The following is a 24149-nucleotide window of genomic DNA, read 5'->3' on the forward strand; positions in this document are numbered from 1 at the left end:
GGGGCCCGATCAGACAAAGTTCAGTCATGGCCATTAACAGGGTGGCAAAAGATTTATAGCAAGTGTGTTAATAATTGGAGAAGGGGGAGGGAAAAGGAGAATGAACAGTCCTGTCTTTCTGCCAAAATGCACACTGATTGGAGAATGACCCTGTGTGACTGTAGATCGTAGCTAGTCTCCATTTAGCTGTAGCCCATGTAGCCTGTACTGTTACTAATGCCTTCATCAGGTGGGTGGGAGCTGGGGGAAGGGAGAAAAGAGGTGTTCATTTGGGTCTGATGACCAGAGTGGGAAAGAGAGAGCGTCTTTCTTTCTAATACCCTCTCAGTACTCTTGCCTCCCTATGGAGGTCCAAGCTGTTGAGAAGAGAGCTCATCTGTTGCAGTGGTCACCTCCACCCATCCCTGCTTCCCTTTTGCTTTCTCTAGTGTGTGGCCATGTCAGTCCAGCTGAGCACGCAGCTCTTACGTCAGCAGGGTCTCCTTTGGCCAAAGGACGAACATCTGAATATTTTGAGCTAAGGAGAGAAGCATGGTGGAATAGAGAAAGTACAGACTGTAAAGGGTTAACACGTTATGGGGGTTTTGCTGACTAGGCAATGCCATGGGAGCAGCCCACAGAAACCAGCCCTCCCAGTACAGTGCGGCCAGCTAAAAAACCTGTCCGCCTCTGGAGTCCTCTTCACTGAGGCCAGTGGCTGCTTTCTCAGCTGGGCTCCAAGAAAAGGTCAGTGAAAACACAAGCCTTCGCAGCCTTTGAAACAAACTAGTTGGCAGAGCTGGGGAAATCGTAGCATGAACAGGCCAAAATAGCCAATCTTGTCCTATTGTGATCCTGACATAGAAACCAGCAGCAGAGAAAAATAATGGCCATAGGGACTAAGCGCAGGAGGGCATGTTTGGAGCCATGTGCATGTCTGGTAGTTCCATAAATTCTCAGATATTCAGGGGGGGCCACAGTTCAGCTGTACTCATCACTCTGCAGTGATGTGTGCCTCACTACTTCACTACTTGGATCATGCCTCTCTCTTCCCTGAAAGCTGGCTGAGCCTTGGGCATTGGCACCTGGTAACGCCCATGACCCTGGGCAGGAAGCACAACTCACGGCTCTCCTTGCTTCCCGCTGGTGGTATCCAGCCAGATTTTCCAAAGAGCTCGTTCTCCATTTGGTGAGTGCAGAAGGGGGTGGCTCTGCAGGGTGGATGCTCAGGCAAGCCAAGCTTCTCTTGCTGCTTGGGGTCAATGTCCGTCCCTGCCAGGTCTGCAGGTACCGAAGGCTGGGACTGCATTGGGCGCCAAGCCAGCAGGGGTTTCAGGCCAAGGGATCAGGAAGGAAAAGACAGGGTGAAGGCAGAAGGCCAACATCATATTTATTGTTTCTTGCTATTTCATAGGTACCAGGCAAGGGGTGACATTATATCTTATTTTGACCATGTGGTCAAAAGTGAATAAAATCAGAGGTGATGATGGTGTCTTCCAACAAAGGTAGAGGGATGTGGCTGGAAATAGCATCTTAGGGAAAAGAGAAATGCCAAGAATTATTTCTGCTACAGCTACTAGCATTGCTTGATGTGTTTTTCTGGATAGCAACACAGTTTCTGTTTGCTCAGACTTCTAAAAAAAAAAAAAACAACAAAAACCACAACACCATTCTGCTTCTTCCCAAAAAAAAGCATAAAGAAACCAGCTTTCTTAAAGAGAAAAGAGAGACACAGTGAGAAAGAGAAAGAAACAGCTTTATTGCTTGATCTGTTTCGGTAGTTTTTGTTCATTAATTTTAATTTAGATTGATTTATTCCGAAATGAGCCCTGGGTTGCATAATTTGCATAACCCTCTCCAGTAGGAATGCTGTGGAGAATCCAGCAAGTGAGGAAGAACAGCAGCAGAGAGTAGGAACGGAGACTGGAAGGCCCAGAAAGATATTCTTCCAAGCTGGGCCCATGTAGTGGGATAGGGAAAGCATTTCAAGGTCTGTTTAGTCACAGGCGTGGCTTTGCATGCATGCACAACAGCCCTGCACAACAGAGGTCAGGGCACAGCAGTCAGGTGCAAGAGCGGAGGTTGGGTGAAACCAGTGGGGGAGAAAACACACAACTGCACTGCAGAGATTAGAAACAAACCCATGGAAGAGCAAATGCCATGGAAAATCTGTTGTCCGTCAGGGACACTGACAGTGTCAGTGGTATAGCATGGACAGATTACGCTGCAAAGCAGAGCTCGGGCAGGCTATAACCCTCTTGAGACAGATATCCTCAGCCTGGAGGATACTCATAGTCTGATACCATCTGTACGTTAGATAAGTTTCTGAAGCCATCAACTGAACCTTCCTCCTTATTGATGATGAAGGCAACCTATATCCACTGCACAGCAGGTGTACCTAAATCCTTGCTCTCTCCCCCTCGCTCTCCTTACTTCTGTTTTGAGCTGCCAGCCTGGGCTGACTGGGACTGAAGTGTGGGGGGCAGCAAGGAGGAGGATGACGAACAGCCACTGTTCTCTTGATTTAATCCTTACACACACACAAAAGTTCCTCCCACCCATGAGAGAAAATGACCAAAGAACAATTCCCACCTTCATCCTCCTCCTCCCCCTTCCACTTCCAGTGTAAACCACTCAAGAATTTGCCTAACAAATTGGCCTTCCCTCTGGTTATTGTCCCAAGTGAACAGTCTCTCCATTCACTAACCCATGACGGTAAGTCGGTTTGGGAAGCGGCAGGTTTATCTTCCCGGCTCAGGCACTGCACCGGGCCCGCTTGCGAACTGGTTGCCATTCAGTGTCTGCTCTGCTGTTGATAAAGCACATTACACATGGCTGGGCTTGCATGATTAATACAGCTGTCTAAGCGCTCTCTCTAAAAACAAAAACAATCGGGAGAAGGGGGGTGTGGGATTTGGGAGGGAGGGGGTGCACAGGGAAAAAGCCAACCATTCCAAAGAAATCAGGCTTGCAGAAAAAGCAGAGTGCTCCTGGAAGGCCTTCCCTCCCGTGGGCGATCAGGTCTGTCAGCAGAGCTCCCCTGCAAAAGGGAGAGTCCTAGCGGCAAGGTGAGCAAAGGAGAAATGCGCTTGGCCCTTCCCCGCCGTTGCCTGCACATCCCTCTGCAATCTGGGGTATGAGTGCACGGGCGGGAGGAAGGGGTCAGGCCATGGAGAGGGATGTGCTATAATCATCATAACAGCTTCAGTGAGGTCTGGCCAGGCAGCCTCTACGGTAGGTGTTACAGGTATGCATGCTCACTGATGGACGAGTGCGCTCCTGAGCCAGGTCACCTTACGCACCATGCGCACGCACCCCATGCTCGGAGGCACATCCCACAGTCACTGAGCAATTTCCAAGCACCCTAGAACATCTAAAGGATGAACTGGAGTGGCTGCAGGAATCTTTCCCGCTGCCCCAACATATCCAGCTGAAGGCCACGTCAGCTGCCTGTGTAAGCTGTCGTAACTTTCTCTTTTTAATTACTGGTCTGGGAATGGGTGGTGGGAAGCCACTGTGGCTTTATGCTCCAGCTTTCCCTGTGCCTGGGCCAGACATTAAAGCTATGCTTGCACTGTTAGGACATTAAGGTGACCAGGAGTCTCACTCTGGAATTGCACACACATATGCGCATCCATACTTGGGTGAGAACTACAGGTGACACAAAGTAATATTTACTTAGACCACATGCTTTAGAGACATACACCAGTCTGTGGGCCCAGCTTGACTCCTGTGAAATCACTAATTCATTAAGAATTCATTCTTCAGCTGAAATGCTGAAAGAAGGGCACAGGCTTGTTTATAGCGTTCCCAAGATGCAGGCCTCATCCTTGTTGTTCACAAGTAGCCCTTGACGAAGGCTAGCTGAAACCTCCTGCCAGCTTCTTCTACCCCTGGGCAAGGAGGGATGGGGACAAGGGTTGGTTTCTGCCAAGCTCACTGCACGGGAGTCCCCAGAGATGAATGATGGCCCTAAGAAGACCTCAAGGATAGGTGGGGATGGCACTGTGCTGCAGGTACCAGAGGTGAAGGATAGGCAGGGCAGAGACAGCGGTACGACTGCATTTCAGTGCCAGAGCAACCTCAAGTACGTTGGGTTGTGATCCACCCCAATTTAGTTGTTCTTCTGCTCCAGTCTCCTTTCCAGTCACCTTTCGGTTGTGTCCCCCTCTTCATTTCTGCTCACAGCCACTCAAATCTTTCTCATGCCAAATACCCAGCAAAGCTTGTGGAAAACCATAGCAGGAATGAAGTGGGTAAACAGACAGACATAAAGCTGATGCAAATATTAATTTTTCAAGAAGTTCCAGAGCCTCCAATTAGCAAACCTGCTTCCTAGGGCTGTGTGTGCTCTGGGTGAGGGGGGCTTTGCTGGTTGTTCCCTGTTGTGACACCAGACTGTGTGCTGGTGTCACCTTTGGTCTGCTGTGCCGTGCACATGTACCTGAGAGGTGAGCAGGGGAGGGATTGCTGTATGCTAGGAAAGTGAAAAGCAGAAAAAGTTCATATCTTCTCTGTTATGAACCCTGAAAAAGTCAGTGCTATGTATTTTTTTGTTTTGCTTGTAGGATGAGAGTCTTCAACGAATGGCTTGAAGACAAAGCAGCTTTAAATAACTGATTTTGTATCAGTAGTTTGCCACTTTTTTGTTTTGTTTTGTTTTAAATCTCCTCCAGCTGCCAGGGGAATGGAAAGGGTGGGAGAACTATTTTTCAGCTATGAGAAAACCCTGGAACTTTTTGATATCTACAGGACAGATCTGGTGATGAAAGTTTTGTGTAACCTTGCAATGTAGGTGATCTTCTAGGCACCACCAGCCTCACTGGTCAGGAAAACAGTTAAATTCTAGACTAGGAGTACTGTAAAGCAGTTCCAGCATAAATGGTGTAAGCAGCCAGCTCTTGAACACCACGACCTTCTCAGAAAGACAATTTCTGGAAGACAATCTCATGAAGTACAATTTCAGGGATATTCGTTAGACCTCAGCGAAGGATGGGTGCGCTGCATTACAGAATGAATCTTCACTAAGACATGAGGTATGATAGATGAGTACTTAGTACACCATGAATGAGCTCCAAAACATGGGGAAGAACTGTTCAGTGCTAAAAAAGCATGAGCAAATTCTGAAATACATTAAACGGTGTGCTAAGATTGATAGACACCAGAGACATTTCCTTAATCTTGTTGGAGAGTTGCTGGAGGGCATCCTCCCTCATTTACACAGTGGTACTTCCACCTCTAGAAAAGCCAGCCTATTGCCACTGCAGTCACAGTCAAGTTTTAATTACAGGAGCAGAACTGGTGGTGACAATGGGGTACAAGAAAGTAATGAACAAAAGAGTTTCAACATTAAGAACAGGGAGTGAAAAATCATGTCTTCTCAAAGGGTGGGGGGACGACGACACAGGACACAGGAAAGTAGTGAGAAAAAAGCCCCAAATGAACCCTAGTAAGTAGAAGCTGCTAATCCCTAAAGCCTCAGAGTAGAGTGCAAAGCCCTGGAAGAAAGAAATTAATAACTTTCAAAGTATGACCTTGAAAATGGAATTAACAGTATTCCTCCCTTTTAAGCCTTCATGATAATAAAGATTTCATCTTCTGAAGCCCTGGCGAGAGAGTCAACAGACTAGAAAAATTACTTCCTGCAGAGGAGTTGGCAAGTGTAAAACCTAAGACCCCCTCCAGGCCCCAGGGAGTGAGATGACAGAGAGAAACATGTATGGTGCACACCCCCTTTTCCTTGCACCTTCTCCTTTAGAGGGTTTTTTTTTTTTTAATTCCTCCCTCATTTTTTGTTCTCTTCTTTGCTCAAGAAGCAGGACTCCAGCCTTCACTGTAAGTAGAGTCAGCCTGTCAACAGCATGGAGCCCAGAGCTGCTCAGGGTGGAGAGCACTTGGATGAACAGCAGGCCAGCTCTACTTCGTTTGCCATCACTCCTTCCTTCTCATCACAGTCAAATCCCCCTAGCCTGTCCCATGCCTCCTCCTGGCCTCACTTCCATTTAGAAACTCCTGGGGACTGATTGTCCTCTTATGCCAGGTTTTACTTTGCATTCTTTAACAGGATCCCAAGGGCAAATTCCCCAAAGCAAAGGAGGAGCCTGTGGCTCTCAGATGCCCTTTGAACTTTCTCTCCTCCATCAGGACTGCAGATATGTCAAGCCCTGGAGTCTTGTTAATGTAAATAAGAGAAAAATTTGCCCCCACTGTCTCTTTTCCTATTTCCATTTTGGTTTACTAAGATGATGGGACTCACCCCTGGCAAAATACTGTACATCAGCGAATGTGGGTGTGAAACATGCAGATGGGTGGGTGATTTTTTTTTTCCCCTCTGGGTATGGACCAGAAATACATATGCTTTCTACTTGCGTCTCAGATGACCCTTTTTAAAGGTCTGTGTTGGGAATCCTGAAAGGCATAGGTTCAATTTCTGCTGGTGGTGATCATGTTGCTCACAGCATTTGGAGGCATGCCTCTCTGCGACCGGGAGGACTTGCAGATTTGCTTACAAGTCTGACCTACCTTGCCTGGTCAGCAAGGGTTACATGACATGGCACAGCCTCTTTCCCCCTCGCTTATGGGCCCCTTCAGGGGTGCTGTGGGTGTTGCAAAAGGGTGCTGAGGGGAGGGAAGGGGGAATATCTGTGTGAAGGAAGTAGAACAGGTTAGAAACTTTACTGCCACTCCCTGCAACCTCTATTTGTTGCTACTGTAGTGGGTAGATGTCTTGTTTTTGACAGGGGTGACCAACCAGCAGATCAGATCTGCCCCCCCCGCCCCCCCCCCCCAGGCAGTTTTACCAAAGATGCTGCTGCGCAGCGGTTGTGGAGAGACGGGGGGTCAGATTCTGTGCCACAAAAACACGGCCATATTGGGCTGCCGCAGGCAAAAGCGGCTCAGAGCACGCAGAGCTGCCCCCCTTTCTTTAGCAGGGTCCCCCGGGGGCTTTGCTGTGCGGGACCCCAGGGTTTTCCCGCAGGTGCGCGCAGCCCCAGACCCTGGGTGCCCCCGGCAGCCAGTGCTCTCCGCCGCCCGGAGTCTCGCCGGGGGGTTGAGAGGCGGGCCGGGTGAGCGCCCACCATTTCGGTTTTTTCCTGGCTTTCGGCTGCCACCTCGCGGAGAAGAGGTGATTTGGCGGCGCCCCCCACCCCGCCGTACCCCTCTGCAGCTCCTGCCGCGGGTTTGTGGCCAAGCGAGGCGGGCGGGAATCGCAGCAAACGCCCCGGCCCTGCTGCTGGGGTGCAAAGCAGAGCCTACCGGGGGGTCCTGTGCCAACCGGGGGGTCCTGTGCCAACCGGGGGGTCCTGTGCCAACCGGGGGTTCTGCGAGGGCACTCGGGGGGCGAGCGCTGCACGCCTGCATGCTGCCGAGCTCGCAGCACCCCTTCACGTACTGCTCGTGCCCTCTCTCGTACCTGTTTGTTGGCATTTGAGCTTCACCTGTCACCACATCCCTGCCCAAACAGCTCTGTAGGAATCCCCACTTTTTCTCCTATACTTCTGACCCGGGCTGGTACCGACTCCTTGCTCTTCCCTTTGCATTCCTAGTACTAACTCCCTCTTCCCGTAAACACCGTCATTCCCCTGTACCTGCCTCTCTCCCACCACCCCTGCTTCTTTATGCCTGATCTGGCCTTAATTTCCTCTCTTCGTCTCCCCTTCTCCCAGGACCTGTTCTTGTTACCTAGCCAACCTGCATGCTCACATCAGCACCTATATCTCCCCATCCTCACCCTGGCTGTCATCTCCTCCTCTTGCCCTCTTCAGTGTCCCGAGCTGAGCGTGCCCACATTGCCATTTCAGTTGAAGACCTTCTCTCATACTGTTTCCCGTGCTGTGGCCCTGCATTGCTACAAGTGTAAGGCTCATCATATTGCCTCAGTCCATATTACCTCCTCCTTATATTCCTCATCACAGCGGCCTTTTCCTATGCCTCTGACCTGATACAGTCTTCCTCCCATATTTATCACTTCTTCATGCAGCCCCTAACCCTGAATGGGCACTATAGGCTTTGAGGGACCAGTGCTAGCCATGAGGTAGGGCATGTACAGGGTTACCGAGCAGCCTTCTGACCTTGACCACTGCTGCTGAGGCTGTGTGTGGCAGTGCCTTGTAGCACTATACATTCAAGGCTTGAAGGCAGGGAGAAAAAGGGCCCTTTTTTCATCCCACAAAGGTCAGACCTCAGAAGTCTGCTTCCCTCTCAGTGATTTCTGCAGCTAGCTTCATCTCTGGAGGTTGAACCTGTGCCATGGAGGATGCACCACTGGAGTCTCAGCTGCTTAGGCCTTTAGGGGCATCATACCAAGCACAACTAAACTGTGCTTCATTCAGCCACCTGGGTAGCATCCACTAAGGGCTCAGAAATAGCTGTGCCTGAGGTTCGGTGGGGAGACCTGCAGCTCTGTGATTCAGGACTTGAGCATTCAGTGGCCACCAGTCTCTTGACACTGGGTAGCTTCTTTCTTAACAGGTTCCTTGACAAAAAGCTCACCTCTCTCTTTCCTAGGTTGATCTGGACATACTCCAGCTAATTCTTCCCACACCAAGTGCTTTCCTTAGTCTGGTTGTGCAGTCAGCAGAGAAGACTGCAGAGCAAGGAGTGACTGAGGCAGTTTTTCATCTAGCCAGTTCAGGTCGCAATTAGTAAAGAGCAGTGCACCAGGCTTTCTGGTGCCTTTCTGGACCTTACTAGCAAGGTCCTAAAGTCACAGGAGAGCATAACACCCAAATTTGACGTGTGGCCATAATATCACTGTTGGCAGCTGACTGCCGCAGTGCTCCTTAGAAACTGAGGGAGGTTGTGGATCTGGAAGTCTTCAGGCAGTCCAGAAGTGACTAGAGAAGTTAAGGGACAAAAAAAAATTAATCTGTCAAGGGATACTGAGTGCAGCTGCCACTGGCTCAGGATGACTCTGAAGCAGCTGAGGGAGGCCAATACAATGCCGTGCCAGCCATGTGCTTCCAGCCAGCCCCCTCCCAGCACCGGCAGGGGACAGAACTGATGGTTAGACGAGACCCTTGGGCTGACCCAGTAGAGCTGGGCATTTCAGGTGGTACGCTCTGCTTGGAGGCTGGCTGATTTTGAGGAAGAGACCAGTTCTTGGCTTTGCAGTCTTGCTGTGATTTGCTGTGAGCATAAGCAGCACCCTGCTTTTCCCCTCTCCCTCCACCATCTCACCCAAGCCTCTCTACCCTTCTTGCTCTGTCTTTTCCTACACCCTTCACAGGAGTAGGAGCAGCTCATCAACCGTGACACACCAAAGAAAAAGTGTTACAGCTGTACCATGCAATCTAGCACAGATACTCATGTCCTCTCCAGGAGAGCCCTGGGGCAGCCCCAGCTTGCACCTCTCCGGGGAGGAGCAAGGTCAGGCCTCAGAGCAGGTGTAGCGAGCCCAGCTGTGCTGTGCCAGTGGTATGGGGGGGGCTAAAACTTGTGAGGGGCCAAAGCACTGACCCACTGGTGGCAGTGGTCCCAGAAAAGTCATTCAAGATGCATGAAGCATGTGGGGAGGCCCTCCCCAATGGTGCTGAAGGCAGATAGTTTTATGTAGCTATTTACCTTTTTCTGAAAGATCGAATCACTGCACTGTTGCAAGGCTCAGAGCCAAAGCATCAGAGCAGAAAAATGTTCTGAGGGACAGTCACTGGCTTTCTTTTATTTATCATTGAAATAGATATTTTTTTCCTTCTCAAGCCTTGCTCTCGGACACAGCAGAAATATTTTGGCTGCTGCTTTTCCACTTATAAAGAAATAAAATCAGCTCGAGGCAATCACCCAGCATGCGAGCGTTCCACCTGCCCTGTTGATGCTTGTAAAGTGCTACGTGAACAGGGCCTTATAATGGGGAAGGTCAGGCAACCTTAGCAGTAGTGGGTGCCACTGGATCCGCATATGAGGCTGGTAAAGCTCTCGCAGCACAGCCTAAGCAGCGCGCTGCACACAGGAGCATGCAGCAACTCTTCCACTTCCTGCTGCGTGGAAGGGTTTGCCTGCTGGAGGGTGAGGCACTGGGTAAAATCACTGGAGTCCCATGTCCCATGTCTCTGGCCCTTCCATATCCCCACCCAAAAGTATGGAGATGTTCTCCCAGAAGTGTCAGGAAGAGATCCCTGGAGCCTCTCCGTGCAAGGCTGGTGCATGGAGCCATAGCACGCAGGTGGGCAGGAGCAGCGAGGTCACGGTGGCGCGGCTCTGTTTTTCCCATGGTTAAATTTAAGGACATGGCTTGGGTTACCCTGCCTTGGGGAGAGGGGTGGGACACGGCCCTCTTCAGCCCTGAGAGAGCTACCGCTTTCTAAGTCTCAGCCAAGGCTACATCATGCCGTGACACCAAGGCAGATCACCCAGGCTGAATGCATGGCATGGACAAACCCTCGGAAACACGGGGCGCAGTCTCCCATGAGGCTGTTGCAGCAGGGTTAGGTGCCGTGGCGGGGGTCCACCTACACCGGGTATCTAAATGTTGCACAATTTGGAGCAAGGAAGAGAAGTGCGATTGTTTCGCCCTTGCCAATTTTCAGCCTGTTTCTTCTCAGTTTGATTAATGTGATCTGACTTGGTCAGCCATTTGGGGTCTGGGGTCACTTAAGGGTTTATTTGTGAAATGCTGCCAGATACTGATATTAACTCATCAGCATCAGAAACCCAATTTCCTTCCCCGGCTGCGGTGGAAGAAAAACCCCCTTCAAAGCTATTGCGCGGTCACGAACTTTGCAGGGGAATGATCAGCCCGGGAGATGAGCTCGCGGAGCAAACGCCCAGAGCGCGGGCTCAAGGTTACGAAAGCGGGAGACCGTGGGCAAAGCGCCACTCCTTTGCAGCATCCCCCCGTGCGGCCGCCAGGGGGCGGCAGAGACCGCGGCGCCGCGCGCCGGGCGGGGTGCGGGGTGTCCGTGCCTGCGGGGCTGCGTGGGGGGCTGTACCTGCCCCCCGTGTCTGTGCGCGCCCGGGCTGGCCGTGGGTATGGGAGCAAGGGGTGTCTGGGGCGTGCGCGCGAGGGGGACGGGGGGGGCGCGCGCGGCCACGTGTGCGCGTCCGTGTGCATGCACGTGTCCGTGCGGCTGGCTGGAGGAGGGGGGCGGGGGGTGCGCTTGCCGGTGCGCACGGGTGGAGGAGGGAGCGTGCAGGCGCGGGGCCGTGGTGGTGCGTGGGCACGTGCTCGGCAGCACACGCGTGGCAAGCCCACGCCGCCGCAGGGGGCTGGCACACGCCTCCCAGCGTGGAGGCTCACCCGTTGGCACGTGGGGGCCTCGGCCCCCGCGCCCGCGGCGCGCGCCGCCCCCAGCAGCACGCGCCGCCCCCAGCAGCACGCGCACACGCGCGCGCCCCCAGAAGTCATCTTGCCACCCTGGGCTGTCGCAGCGTGGCAAAACCGAGGTGTGGCTAGGAAAGAAGGCGGGAAGCAATGGTGTGAACTGAAAGCAGATGCTACTTCCTGCACAAAATCTCACTCAAAGATGAATATTTTAATTTCTTCTAATATTTTCTTCTTTTTTTTTAAGTTTGAGTAATTAGTCCCTCCCAAAGCCTAAATTCTCAAAGTTTTCACAGAATCACAGAGAGGTAGGGGTTGGAAGGCACCTCTGGAGATCATCTTGTCCAACCCCCCTGCTTGAGCAGGTACATCTAGAGCAGATTTTATTTTGTGATTGAACTATAACTTCCCCGCGTTTTTACAATACACGTGACAGTGGCATGTACTTTTCGTTATCTGTGCTGTAAGACACAGAGATCACACGCAGCCCCCAGGGTTATGAGCAGGGACTGCAGCAGCACTGAACCACACCGGGTCCCAGGCCCCCCAGTCAGCTTAACACACTGTCCGGCACCCGCGGAGCTACGCACGGCCTGTTGGTGCAAACAACTGCTGGTATTGGCATGTGGTGTTGTGCAGAAGATGATCGGGCCTGCACGTGGAGGGGCTTCTGCAGCCAGCACCACCGCCTCGATGTCACATGCAGGGAGCTCAGCAGGGAAAGATGAGGACATATAATTTGCACCATTTTTCAGCTGGCTTCTCAGATATCCTCAAGCTTACACACACAAGCTCAAGCAGAGCAGAAGCTGATGTGACCCTCTTCCAAGTCCTTCAGCACACCATGCCTTGTGTGTCCTCCCTTATGCCGAGGTATTGCAGAAGCTCATCTCTTTACCATACCATTCCATAGCATACCACACCCCCACCACCCAAGCACCCAAACCCCAGAGCCACGCACGCACTTACACACATTAAGGCAGCAACACCCAGGCAAGGCCAATCATACCTCCTATCCCTCTGCTGTGCTAGGTGTGCATTGCATGCCCCCATGGGCATGCAATGACGTGTTCTGGTTGCATGTGCACCCTAGAGAAGTGGCACGGAGGGGACTGGCTGCCACAGCACGTGTTACATACGTGTCCGTGTGTGTTACAAATAGTATTTTAGCCAAATAGTAAAAATGTGATGGCTAAAAACTTCTTGTGGGCGACGCACCCTGCCTGGTGTGCTCTTGATTATTTGCTGGGCCAGAGAAGTTGTGTTTTGGGACCTTTTTCACTGTCAACATGGGACGCAAATGGTCCCAAACTTCCTCCCCCCAGTCATTTGACCATGAAAGATGCTTTCTCTGACACATAGGTCAGGTAAGTGTGGTAGCTGAACTTGAACTTGTTCCTGAGCTCAGAGGGGAAAATAAGTTCCTGTCACCCAAACAGGGAGTGAAAAAACAGTGCTGTAGGATTTGCGTGACAAGCCAGAAAAGATGAGCAGGGAATAACTGAAATAAGTAGCCATAGGTGGACTATAAATTTTCCACACGATTCAGCACATGCTTAATAATGGAGGATTAGAATTGGGGCACAAACAGCTGATCTAGTAAGTGACGGGCTACATTAGGAAGAAATCACACAAATTAAAGCGCTACAGAATTTCAGGGGCTCTGGGGACATCCTTCTTGGATTTGCTGCCTTTTAGCCACTAGCTAGAGTTTAGTAGTGACTGTGCTGCCGAGCAAGTCTGTGGCACCCGTGCTCCACCCAGCAGCGCGCAGCTCTTTGCCTGGCAAACTCTGCAGGTTGGCAGAGGGAGCAATTGCGCTTTGGTCCCCTGGGGCTCTCCTGAACAGGCGGCTTTTGGGTTTTGGCTCCCACCTGCCATTAGAAATAGCTCTTCTTGGTAGGAAGCATGTCTTTTTTTCATCCACAGCAGGATCAGTCCCAACATTTAGACTCATTTCCATCTCCACACTTCAGCATATTCCTGCACACCCTCTGTGTAAAGCGCCACATATGCATACACATATAGGTGTATGTATACGTGTACATGGGCATATGCATATACGTGTACATGTACATGCACGTGTATGTATACATATAAATGTACCTATATGTGTAAACCTATGTGTGCATATGCATGATGAGGCTGCATTTGTGAAACCACAGTCATGTACGCCTCCCTGCCCTTTTATAAAGAGAAGGCGGCCAAGGCTTGGTATTGCAGGGGGAATTTAAAACAGCAACGCTGCCTTTAAAGCCACCCAGAAAAGGAAACCCGTAAATGGGACGATGAATGAGAAGATGTCAGGAGTGTTAGCACTTAATATTCCTGGAGCGAGGCTGCATTATTTGTTGCTGCGGCAGAGCGCTCCTCCCTGCCCCCTCTGACAGACCCCCGTGCATGCGCGCGCACGCATGCAAGTTCATCCCGCACCCTTCTGAAAAAATCAACCTCCCTGGCACACCCTTCGCCCTCACCCCGTAGGTGTCGTGCCACAGGGCCATAAACACACCAGCGGAGCCTTCCTCCACCCTGATTAAGAAATAAATAATTGCAGCACAGCCCCTGGGAGGGGAGGCGGCCGCTGGTTGGGCCCATGTTTTATTGATCGGACCGCTGTGATGAATCGGCCCCCGCGGAGCCGGTGTCTGGCTGCAGACAGGCACTGGCCACTGCGCAGAATTACAACGAGCCCTGGCATCCCAGGGCCACTGCCGGGATGGCGGCGGAGCGGGGAGGTGTGGGGCTGGTGGCCGGGGGGTTGTGCCGTGCAAGGGTGTGAGCCGTGTCCCCGCGCCAGGCGGCCAGCGGCTCCCAGCTGGAGGCACGGCAAGGGATGGGATGGGTTTAGCAGCTGGGGCTGAGCCTTCCCGCTTGCTCCAGGCCCTGTTTCTCCAGCCTGGGTGTCGCTTAGGGAGAGCCGCATGCCGTCAGAGCATTGGGCGGGAGGGGAGGACGCTGAGGAGCTGGAGGGCAGGACAGAGGCTCACCTAAGCGGGAAGGCGGATGTGGCCTGCTGCCCCGGCCCCCTGCCGCAGGAGCAGCCCGGGAGCAAAGCGTCGTGTTCCTGCGTTGCCCCCATCTCGCCCAGCCGTGTGTAATCTTGTCCTCTTTTCTTTCCCTTCTCGCACCCTGCAGGACCCGGCACAGGGAGAGTAGACAACGGCTCCATGAGTTTGGCCGTCCCACTGTGGCTGCTGGCAGCGTCCCTGCTCTGCCTACTCAGCAAATGTTAATACAAATCAGAATTAAAAATAATAATAATAATAATTAAAAAAACCCAACACGCCAACAACAACAACACACAGAAACAAAACGCGTTATACAGGAGACAGAGCGAAGAGAGGGGAGAGAGAAAAAAGGGGGGGGGCGAGAGAGAGGACTGTTTCTTTCACAACTTTTGTGTGTTCAGGAGCGAAGAGGGGGGAGAGGAAAAATTACAGCAAAGACGACTCAGCAACATTTAATCCGAAACCTGACAAACCGGCTGTCAATTCACCGACCATCTAGGAGGCAACACGAAGCGAGGGAGACAGTGGGGCACCAGCAAGGATCGTGTCGCCGGAGGATGCTGCAATGTAAACAATCCAACAAAACCCACACAGCCAATCGAACAGAAGATCCCTTTTCTTTTCTCTCCTCCTTCCTCTTTTCCATACTCCCTCACCTTCCTTCCTTCCTTCCTCCTCTTTCTTTCTTTTGCGGAAAGAGGTCTTTGCTTCGGTGTCTATAGCCACTTAACTGTTTGGATGCCCTGGGTCATTTTTGTGAGCCAATGCTCAGCCAGTTCATACTTTTGAAAACAAAAAAAAAAAAAAAAAAAAGGGCAAAAAAAAAAGCGCCGCAAACCAGAGCAAGTCACCTGAAGCTCTCTGCACACTGGTGTCCTGTGAAGAACCCCTTCCTCTCTTCACGTCAGCCTGCGCTCCTGTGCACCCAGCCCTTGCTAAACACTTTCTTTCCTGTCCCCTCCTTCATGCAACATCGCGCTCGCTGGCCTGAACTAAAGCTGTGTCAACTCTACTGAAAACATACTTTTCTTTTTTTTAATCCTCTTCCTCTCCCCCCTCAATTTGACCAGGTGTCTTTCTCTTTCTCCCGTGTATGCCTGTGTGCGTGCGTGCATGTGTGTATGTGTGGCGCTCGCTCCGTCTTCTCTCTCCTCTCTTTCTCTTGCTCTCTCTAAGCATGCAAAAGAACAGTCCATGTGTACATATGCTCATCCTGCTGTAGATAATGTCCTGCCTTGTAAGTGTGAGACAAGATGCTGAGAGATCGCTCAGGCAGACAAGAGGGGTGAGGAGAGAGGGGCAGCTGGCAACACAGGTTCCCATGGTGTCCCCTCTCCAGTGTCCTCACCTCACTGGCTTTTTGACTCCTGGCCACCTTGCTTGCAAGCGTCAGTCTGCACCCTCGTTTAGCCTTTTTTTCTCTCCCACCTGCAACCTGTCTGGCTCTCAGCCTTCAAGTACCAGCATAGCAGCCCCTGCTACGCATGAGTGCTTGCACACGCGCATGGGGGTGTGCATTTGTCCAAATAAGCAGAAGAAACCAGGACTGGCCTGCAGCACTACGGAGTGCAGACTGCAGCCGCCCGCTCCTCCTGGGGAGGCCGGGCCGGTGGGATGTGAATGATGAGACCTTGGACATCACCGAGCAGCCATTCCTGTAGGTATAGCGTGCGCGGAGGACCGATGCCTCAACATGAAAAACCACAATCTGGTCATTCCTAACCATTTTTGGTAGTCATGCAAAAATAGAGCCAAGACCCTTTTTTGTTGTTGTTCTTACTGTCCTCCCTGTTATAAAAGGAAATGTGTATGTAAGGGTGAGTGTGTGCGTGTGTGTGAGTGTGCGCGTGTATTGTACACGACTGCTACTAGAAAGCTCACTCTGCAAATTCCATATTTGAAACAAATTGGGTCAGACAATATCCAGGACCTGTGAATGTAAGAGGAAAAACAAATGTCAGGTCCAAAATCCTGGGCTTATAAGGAAGGAGCTTAAAGTGGTGCAGCAAAGAAGTAGGGAGCACAATTCCCCTTGCTTTTCTCTTTTCTCATCTGAAGGGTGCTGGTCTTGCTGGAGAAGGCTGTCGCTTGCCACCACTCTTCCCATGGCAGAATCACATGCAGAGGTGCCAACAGGAGATGCTCCAGTGCCTCCTGAGTGAGGATAAGGAGAGGGAGAGAGCGGGCTGTGAGAATCAAGGTTAAGAGGATGCTGGGTGGTGGCTGGAAATTGCCATGTCAGCAACAGGTCTGCTGGAAGAGCCAGAGCGAGCACTGGGAGAGGGGAAGCTGACTGTAGTACGCTCCAGTGGCAGCAGTGCATGTGTGCAGGCAGGGCCAGTGGGGAGAAATGCCTGTGTTTCCTGGCCAGTCACAAGCCCGAGCAGCCACAGCAGCAAAGATGATGAAACACAGGGTTTGTCAGTTAGCCACTTGTTTTTTTTTGGGTGAGGGATGTGCAGGGAGGAATTTGAGTTATCCCACAGAAGTCAAGTGACCATCCCACGACAGTACAGTGTTTTACAGGTGCTCGGCACCACTGAGCTTTCAAGCACCAGCAAGCTTGCTTTTCTGTCTTTGCCCTGTGAATTGGCGCAGTAGCAGCACTCTTGGCAGCCATGCTTGCACACTCTTGAAGGCAAGGGGGAAGCAGCTTGGGCCTGCAGCCCTGTGGTGTGCGTGAGGGGATACCCACCGGGTGGTCCCCTGCCAGGGAGGGAAGTGGGGATTGCTGCATCTTTGCATGCCTGGGGCTCGCTCCGCCAAGGCCTCTCCCTGCCGCTCAGCACGGTGCTTTCACCTTGCACTGCGGCACTCCTGGTGCCCGCCTCCTCTCTGCTGAGCTCAGCTGTTTCGGGCAGCAGCAGGCAGGCAATTAAGCAGGCAGTCAAGGGCTCCTCACAGGCAACCAGAATGAGCAAGGGAGTATTAAGAGATGAGAGGCTGAAGTTTGGGTGATGGCAGACTTGCTATAGATCTGCTGTGGGTTTAGATGGTGGTAAATTACGCTCCCTCTGCTCCTCCAGGCCCCAAAGCCATGCCTAGGGGTGTTTGTGCCTTGGTGCAAGAGGAGAGAGTTGAGCAACTGGTGCCTGAAATCTGCCCGAGGCCTCCAGGGCCAGCTCCCCACTTCCGAGACAGGGCGGTCGTTGATGGCGCTTGTGCATCTCCTTTGGAGACTGGCATGCTGCAGCCCAGGAAAAAATGCCCTGTATCCTTCAGAGCATTCAGCCACCCCAGTCCTCACGCCTACCTCTCGGGAGGGTCGTGTCATTTGGTGTCTTAGTAACAACTCCGGATTTCCTGCTGCAACAAGGCTCCTCATCCCCCTGGTACACCCACGAGCTGATGCTGGTCCCAGAAGCTGGGGCTGGGAGCTGCACCCTCTCCAGCACACTGGCACGAGGGAAAACACCGCATTGCTGGCATTTCTCATTCTCGGGGCTGTGCCTACGCCTGGATTTGTTGTCGCAGGCTTGTTGCAAGAAGGCAGGCAGTCTGCAGTGACTTGCTGTCACAGGCTGTTCCTAAGGGCTGGGTCAAGCCTACTGGGTTTTTTTTTTTAGGTTGAGGCTTCTCTTTGATGTCAACCTGGTTGCTATTGTAAGGTCTGTTCCATGTGTGTTGTCTTCTGCATGTGTTTTTGTCGCTGTGGGGTCACTCCTAGGCACTGGGTTCACACATCAGAGCCCTATGGTGTGGTGGTGGTCACAAGTCACCTCATTGTCTCACATCTTTTTTTGATTTGAAGGAGTTTTGAAGGGATATTTTTTTAGATGTCAAGGCACGGAGGCTTATGGTTAAAGGGGAATATATTACTAAAACCAGGACACCCAATTTCTGAAGCCATCTGCCTCTTAACCCCCCTTGCTGGGATCCAGTCTTGCTTACAGAATCTGGGCAGATCTGTGCCTCTGTCACATGGCTGTGAAACAGGGTTAAAGCCAGTTATTTGCAGACCTGTCCAAGAAAAGCCACAAATACCAAGTATGCCTGTTATCTGCAGCAGTGCTGGGAGCCCCACTCCTGGCAATGTCTGTTCCTTAGCGGGGCTGGGGAAGTTGTGGGTAGGCTGGAGCTTGATTTACTCCAAGAAGCTAATCCTGCAAGCTGCTGCGTGTGTACCGGGATGCTGTGACCATCCCCCTGTTTCTCCTGAACTCAAGCAGGGATCACTCAAAACATCTGTTGAGAGGAGAGCTCAGATGAACGTAGGAAACACAGGCAAGGTCAAACGATTTTCCCGATTCTCTTTCTCCCCTCCACCCTTTGTCAGAGATGTTGCAAAAGGATTTCTCATGTCTCAGGCCCTTTTCTCTGAAACTGTTTCTCCTCCTCGCCTCTATTCCATGTTCATGTTGCTATCTTCCCTATCCCCTCCCAAAAAGCCGTGCTCTTGCTTCCTGCTGCCTCTCAGCTGGTTGGGGACAGGGGGAGACAGGAGTTTGGAATGGGACACCAGTTCCTTGAGCTTGTCATTCTAAGTGTGTTTAATTGATGGAGATTTAACATTTAGTGTTATAAAAAGAAAAGAACAAAATGGAGAAAAAAAAAAAGGAAAAAATTGTATTTCTTCTACTGGTTTGTAAATATTACAGCAGTTACATGAGATGTCTGGTAATGTCCAAGCAGAGGAACAAAGACTTGGACTTAATATATGGCCCCATACTTGCTAGCAGATTTCTAACCCTTTTCAGATGACCGAGAGGAGGGATGAAGGCAAGTCTTTCTGAAAGGAACTGGACAGGGGAAATACAGCCACCCCGAGCCACATGAACTCCATGCATGACGGCAGCATGTTGCTTGGAGCGTGTGTCTGGTCAGATGGAAAACGAAGCAGACGCCTGTCTCTGAACGGCTGGGAAGGGCAACACGGGACGCTCCAGCCGACACCTGTATCTTGGCAGTTGTGTTCATTTTTGTTTGTTTGCAGCCCCGCAGCTTGCGGGTACGTTGCTCAGTGATGCACTCCCCTCCTCCCCGCTTCCTGCTTTCTTCACCCGTGAAGTTGTGTCACCCCATGCTAGCACCAAGTGCATGTTAACGTGCCATTCATGAAGATTTCATTGGTGACATGCATTGTGTCGAGAGTTAGTCTTTGTCTGCGCACCTTTCTCACGCCACTGACTGTTCACCGCTTGGGCAGATCTCTTGTGTACTGCTGCTTGCCCCACTTTTGGTCAAAGTATATCCAAGCCCCACCAGCTCTTCGTAGCTCCAGGTGCATCCAGACCATGCCCCCAAGCCACATTTTGAAAGTCCAAGTTCACAGCATGGACAAAGTCATTGTCAATAGCCACCTGATCTCCAGGCTGACACATGAAAGCTGCACATCTGGAAGGAATTTGGGGGAGCAACAGCAAGTCCTGATGATTCAAGAGCAACTGGGGAAGAGGACCTGGGAAGTCGGAGGAGCCACTTGAGAGTCTTTCACAGCCCCGCTACCAGCTCAGTCTTTGTGCAGTGCTTTACCACTTCACGCCTCCCTGATGAGGGGATCTATGGGCACAGGGAAACAGCTCTTCTCCTCCCAACCCCTCTCACACCTCTGCTTCCTCTCCTCCAAGCACACTGACCTGCAGCCCAAATCATCATGGTGCTTGATGTGACGTAGCAACTGACACCGAGGATGGCTAACCAAGACATTCCTACAGAGGAGATGCTAGGGGGTGAGCAGTTCTCTCTCTCTCTCTCCTGATGCTACACAGCCTACTGCTTCTCTGACTCGAATAGACAAAGCTTCTTGAGTTAGGGATGCCAGGAGCACACTGTCCCATGGAAAGCAGAACCTCAGGCAGGAAGTGATGGAGAAACTGGATGTGACGCCAGTGGAAAAGTGTAGGGATGAGTCCATCGTCCATGCGCAGAACTCCCAGGTTCACAAAGGAGGAGACCATGGCCTCTCAACGCTAATCTTAGAGCGGCTTCATTTCCAGTGGGATGCCCAGAAGACCTTTTTTTTTTTTTTTAACTGCATGACTCCTGCTGACTAAGAGCTGTGTCACACCATTAAAACCTCTTTCTCTTTTCCTTCTTGTAACTTGCTAGAACAATGTCAGGCAGCTCCTGCAGCCCCCACAAATTTTGCTTGATGGTTGGCTCCCATTAGGGCAATATGTGGTGTTGGCTTTTTGATTCACTCACCATAACGGGAAAGCAGAAGTCAGCTTGGCAAGGCTATGTTGGTATGGTCCTCTGTGCCTCTGTGGCTTGGGGCAATGTGCGTGAGGCAAGGAGACCAGCCAAGGCAGGGCTTAGGAAAGAGGAACAGCTCTCCTAATTAGCCCAGACAGGTGACAAGCAAAGGATCCTTCACTTGTTGCAGGCTCAGGTGTCACAGTAAGTCAGCCTGCCCTGCAAACCTCGTAGAAGTGCCTGGGCAGCCAAGGAGGAAGGGGCAGTGCAAGTCAGGAGGACATGACTGCAGCACGGGTGGAAGGGCTGTGTGCACAGCAGGGCCCCTTGGGCAGCATGGCCGGGAAAGGGGCAGAGTCACATCCAGGAGGGTCTGTTTCCAGGTAGGGCAGGATCTTCCTTCCCTGTGTGTGCTCCCGCTGCATCAGGCGCTCGCCTCCTGGCCTCCCGGGCCATGCAAACCAGGCTGCAAAGGGCCGCAGTGCGCGATGCAGTGTGAGGCCAAGGTAGCTTCGGCTGCGCTCTGGGAACAGGCGTGTGGATGTTTCTGACATGACATACGGGCCACGGATGGAGACAAGGAGCAAGACCACTTAGGAGCCAGCCAGTGGGGACAGCACTTCCCAAGTGTGGTTTTGTCCTCCGAAATTATGACGTTTGCTCCCCATTTCGGCCATGCACAGGCACACACGCACACCCCTGTGACCTCTACCACACACGCGCTACAGTAGTCCTCATGGCTACCATAGAGGCACTCGCCTTTCCCACGCCCTCCATCACACACGCAGCCAGACACACGCTCCTCCACTTGCTCCCGGCGATGGCTCTGTCTGCCCACACGGCTACGTGGTGACCTCCGGAGGAAACCAGGAGAAAGCGCGCCTGTGCCTGTGCCTGTGCATGCGGGAGCACACCTCTGTGCCAGGAAAGGGAGGAGGGGACAAAGAGCAGCAACCTGCCTCCGCGGTGCCACTGTCACCTCCCAAAATCTTTCAACTTTCCCAGCTGGAGCCAAGTTTCATCCTCTAGACCTTGAGAATGAAGGCCAGTCCCTTCTTCTTGCTACACAGTGGGGTGGTTAGAACTCTCCTCATTAACAGTGTTATATACATATAAATATATATATATATCTATATCTTTATATATATTTTTCCCCAGCACTGTAGACATGAGCTGAACTTCTCTTTAATGAAACGAGAAAACGGCCATTTTAATTTTTGCCATTGGTTTGTTTTTGGAAATAGCTCTGTGAAATAAAATTTTAAAAGCGCAAGTGTGTGTGTAAAAGAACCGATCAAAAGAACAAAACAACCCAACAAATGAATGAACAAAACCCAGTGATGGAAAAAAAAAGAAGCTTTTTATTTTTTCTTTTCTCAATGTATTTAACTTCTGTTATCTCGTTTCTGTTTCTTTACATGTATGAATGCTCTGCTCTTCTGTGATCTTAAAAAAAGTACAAAAAAAATACAAAAATTAAATAAACGTGAAAAGGAGGTCATGTTTCTGTATTTCCCCTCCCTTCCTTGCATACGCTGGCTTGTCTCTGATCAAGTCTAGGGATGACTTCCTAGCCCAGCCAGGGAATGTGGGCCAGGCTGCCCCTTTCCTGGTCTTCCTCTGCGGGACAAGGTGGTGCAGGGCTGCAAGCAGGTCAGGGGCAAGTGGCTTGGGGCTGAGGGCGCGGGGTCACCCCTAGCAGACTGGCCCTGGGGATGAAGGGAGCAGGCTGGCTGTAAATAGGCATGAATTGGGGCTGCCATGAGGAGAGGAGGGCTGTGGAGGCTGTCTGCAGCTGGGTGGCATGGATGAAACTGCAATGCCCAGCCCTGAAGCCAGCATTTGCCTTCAGCTCTTGCAAATAATCATTATTTTAAAAAAAATAAATAGCATAGCTGTGTGTGTACATGCGCATGTGCACAGGTACTGGTCAGGATCAGGGTTGCAGTGCCAGGAAGGGAAGAGCAAGGAAGCAGACGGAGGGGATGGGCTGAGGCTGAGCGGCCCAGGCGAGCACAGGCGAGGAGCACCAAAAGACAGAGCACGATGGTGGAGATGGAGGAGGAGGAGGCCAGTGGGGAAGGAGACAGGAAACACTTGCCCAGAAAACAGAGAAGAACACGGCGCAGGAGAGGCCAGGTTTTAGGTCAGGGAGGGAGAGGGGAGAGAGGGGAATGGAGAGGGCCTGGGGCTTGGAGTGAGGGCAGCCAGGGCAAGGGGGAGAGGGGCAGGAGTCTTGTACCACAGGCACAACCAGGCATGAAAAGAATAGGTTAGAAGAAAGAGAGCAGAGGGAGGGGGCAACAGCGTAGCTAAGGCGAGTTTACAAGAAAACACAGCCAAGCGAAGAAACCAAAAAGTGGGATCCAGAGTCTGGTGAAAGGAGAAAGCAGCAGCTGGGATATGTCAGCGTGGTAAGTAGGCGGGATGGAGAGCTCAGGACATCTACAGCCAAATCACGCCAATGGCGGGGCCTGTCCAGTGCATAAGCACCACCTTGCTGTCACAGCCTTGCAAAAACTTCCTTGTCCCGGTGGGAGAACCTGTATTTCCTGGTGGGCTTTGGGGAAATGGCTGCATGTGCTACTGCACAAGGCAGCGGTGCGGCTGGGGCCCAGGCCCTGGCTATGCAGCAGGGCTAGGGCAGCCCAGGGTTGTACCCCAGGAGGGAAAGGAGCAGCGTGTGCCTCCACCTAGGGAAAGGCAACCCCAACGCCAGAGGAGCAGCACGAGGCTGCCCATGGCCCGGCTTAGCTCGCGCCATGGGGGAGCCTGGCTGCAACGCTGAGAGCAAGGTGGTGTCATCCTTGCACACTGCTGGAGCATGAAAAAACAGGGTTTATTTCTGGGTGTGCTCTGCCCAGCATCTGTGTGGTGCCTTCACTGCCTCTGTTTCACCTTCCACCTTCTCCTCTACTGCCTGTTTGCAGTTTGCTGGGGCAGAGACTTGAGACCTATGTACAAAACGGGTATATTCTATGAAAAGGCTTATCTAATTTTGTTTCTGGAACATAACATGTAGGACAACGAAAGCCTGGTTTTCAGTACAGTCCTGTTTCTCAAATTGCATGAAATTAAATAAAACCTGCTGTTGGAAGTTCAGCACAAACAGCATGCTAAGCGGAGGTACATCAGTAAACACTGAGCGTAAGCAGGCCTGTGAACATGAACGTGGCTAGCGCTTGCCACACCTTTGCTATTCAAGACCAAGAAGAAGCGATGGCTTATGAACCCTCCTCCATTGCTGCCATTCTCTTCCATGGCACTGGGAGAGCAGGGGGGTTGTGGGGCAGGGAGGGGGGGACACAGGCAAAGCTGGTGGGGGGAGCCCAATGCTGGGGTATCAGTGTGCTGTATGGCTATAAAGGTGGGTACTGAGTTTTATTGGTTGATTGTTGAGGTGGAAACAAGCCACCTTTTGGTGCTGTACGTGGATGTCCCCAGTGCTACCAGGACTCCAACTCAATGTCTGCTCTGAACACACCTGGAAAAGCTGTCCGTGCCTTTTCTCCTCCACCTCCTTAAAGCTGAGGCTAAAAAGAAGGCAAGCAAAACCCTGGCAAGCACAACCTTTCCTTTCATTAACATTTTAAATGGTTATTTTTAATGGTACATTTAACTAACACTAACTTATCCATGAGAAGAGAATTTGGCTGTTAACACCGGCATCTGCTTAACAAACTGAAGCTTTGCATTTGGTCAGGCATGAGCATAACACCAATAGTATTACTTGCTAACAGCAGCCTCATTAGCATTAATTGCCT

General features: G+C 51.6%; 1 protein-coding gene across 2 annotated transcripts in view; it reads left to right on the forward strand.

Annotated features, from left to right (window-relative positions):
- The window catches only part of LSAMP (limbic system associated membrane protein), a 1028083-nt gene extending 1006197 nt beyond the window's left edge, over positions 1 to 21886 (forward strand). For both annotated transcript variants that reach the window (XM_064466295.1, XM_064466305.1), the window contains one exon: positions 14378 to 21886. In XM_064466295.1, coding sequence (XP_064322365.1) covers positions 14378 to 14475 — 98 coding nt within the window. In that variant the 3' untranslated portion in view covers positions 14476 to 21886. The remainder of the gene's footprint in view (positions 1 to 14377) is intronic.
- The last annotated feature ends 2263 nt before the right edge of the window (positions 21887 to 24149 follow it).

The sequence above is a fragment of the Phalacrocorax carbo genome, chromosome 1, assembly GCF_963921805.1.
Source record: "Phalacrocorax carbo chromosome 1, bPhaCar2.1, whole genome shotgun sequence".
Classification (NCBI taxonomy): Eukaryota; Metazoa; Chordata; class Aves; order Suliformes; family Phalacrocoracidae; genus Phalacrocorax; species Phalacrocorax carbo.